Below are 15,089 nucleotides of genomic sequence, written 5' to 3'. Positions count from 1 at the left end.
GACATCTTTATACAGGTTTAAAAAAAAAAAAAACCATCAGTAAAATCTTCACTTTGTTAAAAATTAAACTGACAGCTATAAAACAAGACCTCTGTTACACTGGGGTTAACTCAAAGTTTCCATAAATTAACTTTATAGTAACTATCTTATACAGCAAAATTAGCATCACTCAAAACTGCTGTGTGAGTTTTTATCCAAATATCTTTCCTTTATTTTTTTTAGTCATTTTTTTTCTTTTACTGTAAACACAGGAACGAAACCTTGGAGTTCTGTGGATACTAGGAAAAACTCGCTTCCACTCAGCAGCTTCAGACGCTTTTGCTCCACAGTAAGTACTTCCTGAAGTAGCATACATAACAATTTATATTTGCTCTGAACTTCCTTAATATCTTAGTAAATACTCCTGTCATGACAATGATTTAAAGATGAATGCGGGTGTGATAATAAAGTCAGAAACACCAGGTTGCTGGAGGAAGCATGATATACGGCAGTGGCAGCGTGAGAGATAAACACGTTCTTAAAATGTTGTGGAGTAAATGCTAAGGGACTGTTGTTATGAATTTACAAAGACTATTTTCATCTTTAAAGATCCTTTTCAAAGCACTTTGGGCATGAAATTCAAATGCTAAATAATCAAATTTCAGATTCCTCCAAAGCCACCAATTACCCACATTGGCAGGCAGCATTTTGCCTTTGTTGTTAGATGCCAATTCATTCTGTTGCTAATTGCCACAGGTCATATTTTCCATTCTGATCACTCAAATGCTCTTAAACTAAGATGTTGGTCAGTAATTCAGAAGCATTGTGCAGACAAGGGCTCTATTTCTAGGAACTGACAGCATGGTAAACACTGCATTGGTTTACTCCTTTAAAGCGGGCGTTGGTTTTACAGACACTCGCTAAAAGGGAGAAGCTGTCATTCTAGAGCATCTCTGGTGAGTCCTACGTGGGAAAATGGGGTTTCTTTTTGAAACTCTTCTTGCGAGAGAGGGAGTGGTGTCACCCTGCCTGCCTCCCATCGCCCACCCCCAGGGGCATCACACACACGCAGGACAGACAGCCCTCAGCCAGCACTCTGCACGGTCCTGGGCGTGCTCATTATACTGCCGTCTGCTGCTATAATGCCTCTATTAATTTTCCTTTTGATATTTTAAGAGCAATCTATAAATCATGCCGTCTTTCCTTCGTGCCATCATTAATGCTTGGTAATAGCGCTTCAGCGTGGCGTGCGCGGCTCACCATTATCCCACAACCAAGTAAACAAGCATCCTTTCCCGCCCTGCTGGGTTCAGCACGCCGGCACGTCGGACAGACAGTGAACTGTGTCACAGGATGCATACCGCTTCTAGGAGGAAAAGGTAAGGTGGCTGAAATAATGGCCTGAGCTGACGGAGCAAGGGCAAAAAGCACTCCCCTTTGTGGCTCTGGGCATTTGTGGGGCTGCAGGAAGCCTACTGCTTTTATGGGTCGGATATAATAAGTAAGTGGTCCTTTTAGCTGCGAACCGAGTTGAACAATTCTGGAAGCACCCACTTCTCCCTGGGTTCTAGGAAGTCGGAAATGACAGAAAAGGTGTTGACAGCAGTCAGAGCAAGGCTCGTGTGACAGAAAACCAGGGGGATCTGATGGCAGAGGTGCTGCAGGTGGGCAGTACTCACACAGCTTGCAGAGGGGATCTGCCCGGACTGCTGTCGCTCTCGTTGCTGTTGGTGTGCTCCATCGCCCCGTTCAGCTCTTCCCGGATCGCGCTGGCCAGGTTGCCCAGAGTGGGGTTCCCCATGGAAGCGGTAGTGTATAGAGGTATACTGTTCTCAGCCATCGAAGCCTGCCATCAACCCAAAGAAAATGCATGAAGACACAGGGTGTACAGACAGGGAGGCTATCAATTACAGGTGGATTCGATGGTCTTCAGTTTACAGTCATTCTGGTATAGTTGGCAAAGACAAGTTTCTAACAGGTCTAGAAGGGCTGTGATTTAAGAGTCAAGCTGATGATGACACGTGTCCCAAGCTGGGTTCCAAAGAGCTATAGCTGGAGGGACCGAGGCGCCTGTGGAGTGGAGGCACAAGCTTTAGACAAGGCTATCTCATAACGAGTTTTCTGTCTGAAGCCTTTTTTCAAGAGGAACTGAATATTTCCAGATCACAGGGAAATGTAATGGAATTTTCATTTCTTTATCCACTTCGATGACTCCACTATTGGATATTAAAGATTTGATCAGATTATTCTGGCTGCAGAGCCCAAACTTATGAGAACTTCCATAAACATTTATGTCTCAGATCCTATAGAAAAGGAAGAGATTATAGAATTGGAATCAATTTTTATCTCCCCTCCCCATCATTTCTGTTTTAATGATTTTTGAATCTTTTTAGTGTAGTCTGAGATAACTGGTTGAAGGTAACTCTATGCAATCTTTCAAAGTCACTCTAAGTTGAGTGTCAGCTAAAAAAGTGTGGAAATGGAGAGAAAAAGAAAGATATCCTAAACCCTATGGTTGGATGTACTGTTCATTTCCTGTCTTACTGCACTGGAATAAAACGACCACCCAGTCTGAGAGGCAGACACCAGTCAGACCTCTCACTGGGCTAAAGTGTCCATACTGCTTCATTTGGGTCATGATTCTGACCTAGTAACTTTGCATTTTATTAAAGAGGACAGACTTTCAAAACCTGGCAGCTGTAATTAGACCAAGATTTATCAAACTCGTTCCCTTGCAGACTACACTCGGCCTGGTTTCCCATCCTAATGAGGTAAAAGTACAATCACAGGACAATCTGGTGTAGTGACTCCAACTGGCCAGTGATACAAGAGTCCAAACGATTCTAGAAACCCTGGCTCTAGAGACCAAGTAAAACCCGAAAGTGGAGAGAGAACAGGTGAGGAGCTGGGCTGCAGGGAATCTGCATGTTAGACAATCACAGTCTCACTTGCTGTACAAGGTCCAAAGCCAGAGACGCCTTCGAGATCCAGGGACGGATGACCTGCCCACACCTAACACAGCATTGGCTAGGGATGACTTCGAAGCCAGGCCCACTGCAAGCCCACGGCTTTTCCTTCCCTCCACTTCTGAATTTATGTAACTGCCTTCTTCTAAAAAGTGGGGGAAAAAAAATCCCATTTTCATTTCCAAATGTGGTGAACTCATCTTGACGAACAGCACATCTGAACATTCCTCACTCTCCTACAGTTTGTCAAATAATTTGCATCAAGTACTTTTTTCAACAGATCTCTTGTAATTGCAATAAAACATTTTGTCTTTTTTTGGCAGAGTGAAAAGTCAGACCCGTTGCCTGATCCGCCCCGCACCAAACTGCAGCCGGACACACATACTGGCTGCCTTTACTTTAGACGACACAGTGGCCCTGTTTCTCCCTGACACGGAAGTTCTGCTGGGACCATTAGTGAGTCTCTTTCACTTTTACAGTCAGAAAGTGGCAAGAGTGGGGCCAAGCTCTAGCTTGCTGTTTTTTTCTTGCAGCTTCTCCAGTCAAAGATGGAGAAGTTCATACAACACTGAAGTGCTCCAAAGAACGTATGCTTTGGGATGAGCTGGCCATCCTACGGACAGGGCAACCTTTTCAGGATGATTCATTCTCTGTGGCTCTCAGTGTGTTCTGGGTCAAGGCCATTTCCGATGGGAACTGGATCATAAAACACGGGCTGACACTGGTGAAAGGCATCCAAAGGTAAGCACTTACTTACACCGATCCCTTGATTCTCAGACAAAAAAAGACATAAATGAAGAAAACCAGTGTGCGCCTCTTTTAAAAAAATGACAACGTGGGCTGCAGTGAGAAACCCGGTCGCTCCTACACAAGACAGCTTCTTGGACATTCTCTGCGTGAGTGACCAGAGCCACCTACCCGAGCTTAGAAAACTTTCCACCAACGGCTCAGGTCTAACCTAGTGGCTCTTTTTGTACTTGATGTCCCTTGTGGAGCAAGGGGTTACAGATTTTATAAAGGACTGGTCCAATGCAGAGTACGAGGTTTCACATCACACTGGCCCCTCTACCCCCCCAAACCGAAGATGCTTAAGTCCTGTCCCTCCTGGAGCCTTAACTGCTCTGAGATCCCAGCGGGGAGAGGCAGTCTATAAATATGAAGCTTTACGGTTACCCTTAGTTACTTCACTTTTTCAGAGCATAATGCAATCTGTCCCGAGTCCAATGTTTTATTTCTGTAGTGGATTCTGCTGTCCTATTTTATATATTGTATATCACGCGTTATGTTGCTCTAGTAATCTTTTGAAGATGTTGTTCCACTATTATTATTTTTACTTGCCTTGAAAAAATGGAAGTGGGCAGGAAGGGAAGGCCTGCTGGTAGACTCTTTATTTAAGGTGCACGGTGGCAAGTTGTCTGAGGGGACTGTCTACTGACCAAGGACCCAAACTCCTGGAGGAGAGGGAGAAGATCCATTCCTCAAATCATGACTTGAGACCCAGGTATTCAGCTCACCTCAGGATAGATACAAAGGATTCTTGGGAAAATGGTGGGCGAGTTTGGGGCTATCACTGAAAGAAAGAAAGGGTGCAGGGCCAAAGGTAAATGTTGTAGAAGTAAAGCGTGAGCAGTTCTGTAAAGAGAAAGCACCCTAGTGGAAATTAGTCACAAAGTTAAGAGGATCCAGAGGCTGGAGGATCACTGCTGCTGGTGGGCTGTGTTGTTTTTTTTTTTGCCTGGCAGCCTCATGAATGTCAAATGTGCTTGTAATCTGAATACCATTCCAGATAGAGCAGCCTTTAAATTCACACTTCATAAGACTCCAGGGAAAATAAGCTACTAATGAATGGTATTTACAGTGGCAGCATCTAAGCGTGCCTTCATTTGCTTTTCTAAAGTTACTGTGTAAACTACAAGTAATTAAAAGAAACACAGAAAGTAGTTCCTCCTATTAAATTTGGTTTGGGCTGTGTGTGTGTATGTGTATATATAAATATATATATATAAATATAATTACTGAAAAGCTAAGCTGAGTGAATTTGCCTCTGAACTCAAAGTGTGTTAAGGCTGTGGATGCTCCATCCTCAGAAGCCCGAAGCCTTCGCTGCGTAAACTGGGAAAATGGTTCTCTAGAACGCCGGGCAGGTGCTCAGTGAGAACAGGAAGATTGTTCTATCGCCTCTTCAGCCAACTTTGTTCCTCTTAATGCCGAGTGTGTCCATTGTGTTTTCATCACTATCATCCCCTTAAGGAGCCTTTTTAAGACATCTGCTTCTCTGTGCCCTTCCCTCGGGAAATTTTAATTTTGGCCCATTGAATGGGCACAAGACTTCGTCACATCTGTGTCAAGAACACAGGCTTCGAAGGTCCCCAGGACCCTGTCCACCTATGAACTTGGGAGGACGGCCCTGCCCAGGTAAGTTCAGTACAGTGTACTCCAGTCCTCTCTCGATTTGGCCGTGACTTGATTGTTTGCAATAATTAGAAGGCTTGACAGATGCCAGGGCTGCCCTGGTACTCACATCGGGGAGGTTACCTCCCTCCTGCTCAAACCCCGTGTCTTCACCCCCCACCACTGGTAACACCGGTTACGTAAGGACGGCTTGGTTTGTCAGTAGGAGACAAACATCCTGCAAGCTTATTATGTAACCTTGAGCAATCTGCTGGAAACCTAGAGTCTAACTCTATCGCTTGAACAAAAACAGTTTACTTTTTCCAAGCGAACCAGACCCAGCCTCCTCCCTCCCCAATGAAAAGATGCTAAAATAGACTTTAAAAGGAGGAGAAGAAATAAAAAAGCTCTGCTTTCTCTTTAAACCCGTGAACAATAGAAGGTCATGTGATACAGTAGCCTATCATCCAGCACATTAATAGCTGTGCTAGAGTAATTACACTTGTGGTATTTTTGCCTCAAGTGAAATTCTGAAATAAGAGGATGGAAATTATGATACTGCTGATAAATATTAATAAGTGAACTTTTAATTTTTTTGCCACAATATTCAAAATGCTAAGCATCCTGCTAATGCTGAAGCAGCCCGATGTGTTTGCCTCCAGGGAGTACGATGCTTTGTGCACTTAAGAAAAAAGTTTAACGGAATTAAAATTTAATATCTAATTAGAGCGAGGCTAATATATTTTGAAATGAGTGGGGGAGACATGTCCCTCCGCCACAGAGTCGGGGCGGCCGCTCGTCTTACCTGTAAAGCTGCATTGAGAGGTGTACAGTAGGCGTGGCTGGTCTGCATGTTTTTAATAAGGGAAGGGTTACTGTGTGAGAGAAAGATAAAAACTCAAAGTTAAACACAATCACCCCCCGAGTTCTTTGCTAAGTCTTAAGCTTTCTGGTATCCTTCCAAATCAGAAATGTCTCCCAGTCCCCAACCCAAAGGAAAGTCGGGTTTCTCCCTTTCACCAGGGGCTGGTCTGTGTGAACACCTCTGAGTTGGACAGACCTTGCTCTTCAAGCAAACTGGGGGTAAAACTGCGGACTATGTAATAATTAGCTTGGGCACTTCCTCCGTGGATGAGCCTTTGTCAACTTGGAGCAGCCGCCCTGACTCCAGCAGGAAGGCTGATGCTCTGGGATGTCAGTGAGCAAGGTCTCCTGGGAGTGGGCGGGAGGAATCCTGGCTCTTAAGCGTCTTCAGGATTTGAGTTCTAGAACAAATGCTAGAGGAATGGCAGGGTAGCTCTGAAGAAGAAGTCTTCAAAGCTCATTTACTGCCAAAAGGAAAGAGGGGGGTACTCCAGGGAGGGTTGGTCAGCCAAGGCTGGTTCGTCTCTCTGGCACAGCCAAGTTTGTGAGCATACAAGAATATGTCCATTTACTGACCAAATGATGACAAGATACTGTTTTAAGAACATCTCTAGATAGGAAGGATAAAAACTTAAAAAAAAAATCACACATGAGGATATGGTCAGAAAGTGGGGGTAGTTTTGGGGAGGAAATTACCTACATTGATCAATGATCCTTAAAGGAAGTAGATGGATTGTTAACCAGTTTCCTTCCTATGCTTGGAGCACTTTTATCATTCATTTTACTACATTTATACTGTTATACTGTGTGAGCCAATAAAAGAAATTTACCCCAGTAAATACACATTTTAACTCTAAAGAAGAGTTTCCTTTTCACTTGGAGGAATTAGGGGTCACGCAAAAGCACTGAGTTACAGGGGTCCCCGTAAAGCTGCTGAATCAAAAGACAACCCGTATTTGCATTAAAGACGTCAAAAAAGCATTATTCAGGGCGCTGGTGTTCCAAAGGGAAACAAGAGCAATACATGTACAAATCACACGATTTAGTTCCGTTGCAGAAAGCCGTGGCACTGCTACGTGGTGAAATGCAAAACTATTATGGGATGAGTCAACCATGCAAAGCCAAAGCAACAGCAGAAACAAAAAACAAAAGCAAGTAAAGGCTCTTACTGTGCGACAAGCTCGTCAAAGTTTTCATCGGGGCAGTATTTGCGAGGACGGCCTCGTTGAATATGGCGGCCACGTTTAAACTCTTCATCATCAACTGTCCAAAAGGACCCAAACTCATCCTCTACTCTGATAAAGCACTTATGCAGTGAGAGGTTGGTGCGAATGGCACCCTGGGATAGGAGCAGCAGCAAAGGAGATGAAGTGGCAACAAAAGGAGAGAGGCAGGGTTGGGGGCAGAACAGACATCCAATACAGGGAACAGGAAAAAGAAAATAAAATGCAATAAGCATAAGCCAATGGTTTGTGAGGGTTAATATGCATCGCCACCTAAAAGCTACTAGCATGTGATGCAACAGAGACCAGCAAGCAGGGCAGGGGACTGGCGGGCATACAAAACAGGAGGGATGAAATGCTTTTTTGCTTCCCTTCACTGAGACAACGTGAAACCAGGTGTTTGGTCTAACACCGTCTAGCAGCCAAAGCCTCTACGTGACACTGGTTAGCGCGATCCAAGCTAGGCTAAGAAGTTCAAACATGGCGGACGTACCCACTGATCTTTTGTGGCCTTCGTTTTTGGAATTCTACTTCATCCACTGTCCATACTGCCCCTTTAACGTTTTCTACTCGCACAAAACACTTGTGAAGACTAAGATTATGACGCACTGCATTCTGCAGCAAGTATAAAAGAGAGAACATTTTCTATAAGAAAAAGACTCCAAAAACAGCAGTAAATTCAGCCTAACAGCCCACAGTTGTAAACCCATCCCCAAGAGCTGCAGCTCCCACCCCTAGGAGGACCCTCCTGTGCTGAAGGGTGCCTCTTCCAAAAAGAAAAATCAAAATCCAAAGTGATGAGTTAACTGTACTTTGGCATTTTCGCCTAATCTCTGGTAATAGTTAACCAGAAGTATTTTTTAATATGTGTATTAGCCCCCAAACAGGTTTCACAGCCAAAATATAAAAGTAATGTTAATATGACTTCAAAATCAGGAAACAAGCATAAAACAGTCCCTTTTAAACCCACTCGTCTCTCATACTAAAATATTAGCTCCCAAATATGTTTCACAGCCAAAATAGAAAAGTAATGTTAATATGACTTTAAAATCAGGAAACAAGCTTAAAACTGTCACCTTTAAACTCACTATCTCTCATACAAAAATGGTTTAAGTCATTTTGCTGCTGCTTTTTTATTCTTTGAAGTTTTGGCTTTAACACCTTTGACCCATTTTCTCAGATTTCTTCAGAAGAAATGGACACTGGCTGTTTACCACTGAGAGCACCGCCTCCTGCATCTGACAGGATCAGAGGATGACATGACCCTCACCGGATGAGCATCCATTATCAAGCTATGCCTTACCTTCCCAAATATATAAAAGCTGGCCCTTACTAGGGGTAAGTGCTTTAATTAACAGAGAAAATGCCAAAGGGAACCATGAGTAGAACTCTCAATGGCAATTTGATGGCTTCTATTTACATATAACTTTCTTAGGGTAAAAAGTAAATTCTGGTCACTCCTGAACTGAAACCCTTGACATATGTAACCTACCAAAGGAGGAGCTCAACTGAAGGGTGAAGAGTTTTTAACATCTCACCTTTCCTGAGTTTCAGGAAATTCCACAACCCTTACCCGGTAAAGTACCAAGCACAGCTTCACCTCTTCAGTTCTCCTGGTTGAACTTACTGACACTCAAAACTGGACAGGAGGATGTTTCAAAGAAACCCATGTCATTTACTCCCAACTTTCTTCTTACAGGGAATAAGGGGACAATGGGGGCATAAGAAGACGATACTAATACCACACCTCACATCCCTCCTAAGTCCTTCACTTTATTTCAGCAACACTGCTATCGCTCAAACATTCTGTATTCCTTCCCTTCACCGCTTCCTCTCTCCCTGATCCTTTCCAGGGGCAGATCTTGATCTGTTCTTTGAGAGGTGTTTCCATTTTTGGATAATCACCACTGGTGACTCTGTGAGGAGTCATGCTAAAGAAGGGTGATTTTTCTGGTCTCATTTAGAAGGTACTGAGATAAATTTTATCACATGGCATGATGGAACTGCTCACAGAAAGAAGCCATAGGATAAATACTCAAGGAATTTTTGAGCAATGTCAGCATAATTGGGGTGGGTTCAAGACTTTCAAGTGACTACAAAAGGATACCCCTGATTCAAACAGGTTTGATAGGTTTCTATCAAACAACAATCTCTGGAAAATATTTGGCATTATACTTGGTAGGACATATTTCTCCACATATATATGAGTCTTTAAAAAGCATTTTCTTTTTTATATTGCACAAAGGCAGAGATAACAGTAGACCCTTAGCATTCTTTATCTCCTAGAACAACACTGAAGTGCTTGAAATAAACCCAAGTTTCTTACCAAAAAAAAAAAAAAAATCCAGAGTACATGTATCCAGAGGACACCAAACTGGGAACAGAAAGCAGCATTTCTCCTCATCCTATCATATCTACTGTTTTACAGTAAGTATCAGATGTACAAAACTGAAAAAGCCATGTCTGAAAAACAGGACTGCTCTAGAACTGTCTAAATTGTACAGCCATATAAATTAAGATGTAAGGTCAAAACTTAAGTTTCTGTTTTTGAAGACTGTACATCCAAGCACAAGCAACTGGAAATAGAGAATTTCCCAGAAAAGGTGAGTGAGCTCTTCTCAGTCATCACTTTTACCTGGAATTTTAACTTTTGTGTAAGATCGCAGCACAAATAGGACATGGAGAGAAAAGTGTATGTACTTATGAATCATTAAATACTTCACCTAGGACTGTTTATATGAATGGCATTTTTGCCGGCACTTGACAGAAATGAAAAAGTTAAATCTCAAGATTTGAGCCTAAATATCACATTCAACACTGGTAATTATTTTAAAATCTGATCATTTGCTATTTGTAAAAGGGAATTAGAAGAAAATGTCTGCTTCATGTTTATACTTCCTAAATTCTGAAAAGCATTCATAGCTGAAGATTATTTTATATTTTCTCTTCCTCGGGGCAGGCTGAGGAAGAGAAAGGAATATTTTGAACCAAGTTCCTTCAGTGCCCATGTGTCTTAATAGAAAAAAGGTACATTGGGTCATTATTCATAACTCTGTAAGTGTGAAGAATTAATTCTACGGTTATATTCCTTTTGTTTTAAAAATGCTAATTTATGACAAATGTAGTACAGGAAATGTATTTTCCATGTTTGATTTCCTCCCATATAAAGTGAATAAGCAGCAAGGAAAACTTCTAGTTCAAGCAAAGCATGTTTTATTTACACCCTATAACAAACCCCTATCATCTTTATAATAAAACCATGTAAAATATTTGCATTTTAAATATTTCTAAATGTCTTAGAATTGGGGGATTATAAGAATTCTAGATATTAAATATGCAAAAATAATTAATCTCCAATAGTACCTGCCCCTTTTTCTACAGCAAAAATATTATTAAAACAGAAATTATAGTGAGGAAATCCAAAAATTGCTGAAAGGTTAATCTAATACAATGCAATCAATACTAACATAATCTATACACTAACTGTGGAACTTGGATTGAGGACTGTTGTATGATCACAAGCCTTGCTGGGGGCATCCCACTTGGAGCTATGGATGACTTGTCTAGAGCAAATGGTATCAGTCAAGTCATTTATTTCATAATTACTTTTCTTCCCCACAGTTAAATGAATATCTGACAGTCTCTTCACTTAAAAAAAAAACACACAACTTTTATACATACATACATATATATACATATATATATATATAGGGTTCTCCTGTAGTAACTTCCATATACTGTGCTAGTGTTTGGAGTGTACAGCCTTCTCCACTTATCTCACATTTACCTCATCATTCTTCCACATTACTAATGGCTAAAGAAAAAAGTTATCTATGCAGTCTCTGCAGAAATAAATACTGATGGTGGCTAAAGACCTCAAGGCGTGAGGTTTGTGTACACAAGACAACCTCCTTCACATTCCAACCAGAGAGAGGCAGACAACTTTGGTCCATGTGATGCAAAAGTAAGGGAGTCTTCCATCCCAGCATTTTTAACGCCACAGTAATTATTTTCTCAATCCAACATTCCTACAAATTAAGACTCTCTGAATGTATCAAAACAATATTATTGTAACTTACAAGACGTTACCAACAACAAACTCTCCCCTGTAAATGGCAAGATCCAAGACTAAACACACCTGCAACAAAGCTTACCTTCCACGTGGCGGCATTACGTCGGAAGTAAGCAAACATTCGTGTGAACCAGTTATAGATTTCGTTTAGTGTTAGCTGCTTTTCTGGAGATTCGAGAATGGCCTGTGAAGTGAAAGTAACAGAAAAAGATAATTTATGACCAAATCAGCACAACTGTCATTATACAATTTTTGGAAAATAGAAACTAATTGTGATGCTGAGCTAAAGCCTGAGAAAGGTTTCACGAAATGATCTAAGATGAATGGTTCTATTTACCAGTTCAATAGCAAAATTCAAAATGGAATTATCTAATTGTTTTGAGTTTTTATTTCTGTTTCCGTACAGAAATATTAATTTATTAGTCATTCATAAAGCTGAATCAAAGAGAAATGCAAAACATTTCACTAGCTGATTAAAGCTCAGTAATTATTTAGAGCCCAGATTAATTCTAGGGATCAGAGATTACTGTAGCTTGTGATAATTGACTTGCCATCTTTAAACAGGCTCATTTTCACTGTTGTGTGAAATGAATTTCCTAATAATCACATCGTATTGTAATACTTAATCAAAAGCAATTATGTTATATATTGCAGTTTTAAAAAACCTTATAGAAAAGGTTTTAGCATGCTTGCATACTAAACGGTTTTAAATCTACTTCATCAATATATCCCTGTACACATATACCTTCTGATGCAATTTCACAAACTGCATTGTTTACTTACCTGCCTAATTAAAGATGCATATGTAAATGGTGGTCTAACTTCTGCGTTCTTATAAAATTCTTGGTTCTGCGCAATATCTGCTAAATAAGAATCATTGTCCTATTAATTATCACTTTTTACAAACAGGCTGGTCGACAAGCACTGCTGATTACAACTCTATGTGAGGCAAAAATAGAGGATCTACCTGAAGAGATGGGCACGTTGTATTTGTCTGAGTACCGCCTGCGGATGGGGCCCACCGTGTGCATGCTGGTGGTGGTGATGACGGAGGGGCCTTGGGTGGCGGGAGTGATGGGGGCGGTGGGGGTCGTAGGAGTGTGAGGTAAGCTCTGTGGAGAAGCCTCTGACGCAGACTTGGAGAGGGTGACGCTGGACACCAGATTCAGCTGTGAGGAAAGGGAGAATGCTTAGAAGAGCCACCGAGAGCGCACCGAGGCCCAGCGGGAATGACACGGGGAGGCCTGGCCAGCACTAGGCCTCTACGTAGACGTTTATCACCAGCTGAAACAGGAGGGACGTCCCATGTAAAAGCTGTTTATTAAAATTTCTAGCATCCTTTCCTATGATTCTTTTTATTGTAGTTGACTTACAGGTACACAGCTAAGTGATTCAGATCCACACACATATCCTTTTTCAGATTCTTTCCACATATAGGTTATTAAATATCTCTTGCAATGTTCTCCTTTCCTATTGCTGAGACAGTTTTTTTTTTTTCCAAAGACAGTTAACTAAGTATTTACAGACACAAAAGGGGTTACCTAGCCTGATGAGTGTGAGAAATTCTGGGTCATGATGTTTCTTTAATCACAACTTCACACCCCTCTTTTATAGCCTACTATGCCTGGTAAAGCTGGAAGAGGGAGATAGAGTCCGTGTAGCCCCAAAGAACACTGATGGTTCAGGAAATACCAGTTGAGATGATACAATGATGATACAATGGTATTGACCTGAGCTCTGTGACAAACCTTTCTGAATTGGGCTAGTACAACAGAGACACTATTTTTACTTACTCTCAATAAAAGTCAAAATTTTATTTAAACAGCCACATGTTGCCAGTGGCTGCACCACACTGGGACAGGCTCACTCAACTCCATGATGAAACTTCAGGGTTGAGAACTACTGCAGAAAGGCCTGGCCCATGACCTATTAAAAAGAGTGGAACCAATCCACTAAACATTCATTTAGCTCCATCAGCTGGCAGAGACTCCTCTTTGAAAGCTTTATGTGTCATCTTCGTTAAACTCTATCCAATACAGGATTGGAATCTGTTCATTTAAAACAAACATGGCATAGGAGAGATCTGGAACTATAAAAAATAAAATCTCATTTTTTTCCTTCTAATTTCAAATGTGTAGTAACAAAATGGAGTAATCTAGTGCTTCAAGTAAAGAAATACCTACTAGTTATTTGCGGTAGCATGGGGGAAGACGAACGAGTCCTGTTTTGGGGCTTCCTTCCTATTACCTGTTTTGCCTTTGCCTTGAAGTGTTTCTCTTAATAACACTGGAAATATAAGTCTATCCTCCCCCCACCCTTCAAAAATCTGCTTGCTACTGAAACACTGTATCTGGCTCCACTGAAGAACTTGGTTGTTTTCGACACAGTTCTTGCAGTTTACCCAGAAGTGCTCTCTCAGAAACCTGCTGCTTCTGCTGCTAAGTCGCTTCAGTCGTGTCCGACTGTGTGACCCCATAGACGGCTGCCCACCAGGCTCCCTGGTCCCTGGGATTCTCCAGGCAAGAACACTGGAGTGGGTTGCCATTTCCTTCTCCAATGCATGAAGGTGAAAAGAGAAAGTGAAGTCGCTCAGTCATGTCTGACTCTTAGGGACCCCATGGACTGCAGCCTACCAGGCTCCTCCATCCATGGGATTTTCCAGGCAGAAACCTGCAGCTACCTCCAATCCAAAAGAGCTTAGCAGAGCAGGATTACTTGGTATCAAAGTGGAGCAGGAGCCTGTGGTCCTCATTCCCACCCACCATGTCCTTGCCTGCCTGTGGAGAAGCCTTAGCCAAGGAATAAGCTTGATCAGAGAAGTGAGAACACGCAGAAGAAACACAGGAAAACAGAGGAGACCCGATAGTAATACTGCAGCCACGAGGCACAGTCACAGACCTTTAGTCCCTCCTCAGGGGCTATGGATAATATTCTGAGCCATGTCCTGCAAGCTGTTTTGCAGATACTGAAATCCCCACCAGGCAAGAGAAGTTAACTACATGATGGCCAGAATGTAGCCATGACAGAAGCTGCCACAGTCCCAGGAAATGGCCTCAAGGAAATGGGAACTGACCGACCCTGGAAATGAAGATTAACTACTGAAAACAATCAAGATGATGCTGGGCAGACCACCGATGACCAACTTCAAGATGACTGTCAGAGCTGACTGCGCTGTTTCTGCATGTAGCCCCCTCTGTCTGTCTATAAAAGCTCTTGCCCCCTGATTATCAGCGGAGGGAGTTGGCCTTTGGACAGGCGCCTCCCCCCACTCCCCGTTGCTGACATCCAAAATAAGGCAAGCTTTCCTTTCCACCCACTTGGCCAATTTACCGGCTTTTGAGTGGTGAGCAGCTAGACCTGGGTTCACTAACAGTATGAAAATCTGCCTGAAACCAAATTTTGAATCACTTAACAAATTAAGTCTGTTTCACCACTGCAAGAGTCCTAAATCCAAAGCATTATTTGTAGAAACTATTAAAAATTAGATTCCTCTGAGATCTAATCAAAAAACAGATAAAAACAGGTCCAATTTGTTAGGAAGACTCAACCTTTCTCATGTCCTAGTAGTGAGAAATGTCAAATACTGTTGAGGAA

General features: G+C 42.0%; 1 protein-coding gene across 29 annotated transcripts in view; it reads right to left on the bottom strand.

The window, feature by feature from the left end:
• Nucleotides 1-15,089, bottom strand: part of FOXP1 (forkhead box P1) — a 627,865-nt gene that overhangs the window by 8,481 nt on the left and 604,295 nt on the right. For 25 of the 29 annotated variants that reach the window (XM_061397377.1, XM_061397365.1, XM_061397364.1 and 22 more), the window contains 6 exons: nucleotides 12,463-12,664; nucleotides 12,279-12,358; nucleotides 11,578-11,679; nucleotides 7,917-8,038; nucleotides 6,142-6,211; nucleotides 1,659-1,825 (listed from right to left, as the gene is read on the bottom strand). In XM_061397377.1, the coding sequence (XP_061253361.1) occupies nucleotides 1,659-1,825; nucleotides 6,142-6,211; nucleotides 7,917-8,038; nucleotides 11,578-11,679; nucleotides 12,279-12,358; nucleotides 12,463-12,664 (743 nt within the window). Of the gene's footprint in view, nucleotides 1-1,658; nucleotides 1,826-2,422; nucleotides 4,516-6,141; nucleotides 6,212-7,916; nucleotides 8,039-11,577; nucleotides 11,680-12,278; nucleotides 12,359-12,462; nucleotides 12,665-15,089 lie in introns of those variants that run through there. The other 4 variants (XM_061397378.1, XM_061397382.1, XM_061397387.1 and 1 more) reach the window with 2 other exon arrangements.

This window comes from Bos javanicus, chromosome 22 (assembly GCF_032452875.1).
Source record: "Bos javanicus breed banteng chromosome 22, ARS-OSU_banteng_1.0, whole genome shotgun sequence".
Classification (NCBI taxonomy): domain Eukaryota; kingdom Metazoa; phylum Chordata; class Mammalia; order Artiodactyla; family Bovidae; genus Bos; species Bos javanicus.
Note: the sequence above shows the minus strand (reverse complement) of the source record. Positions and strands in the feature narration are given on the sequence as shown.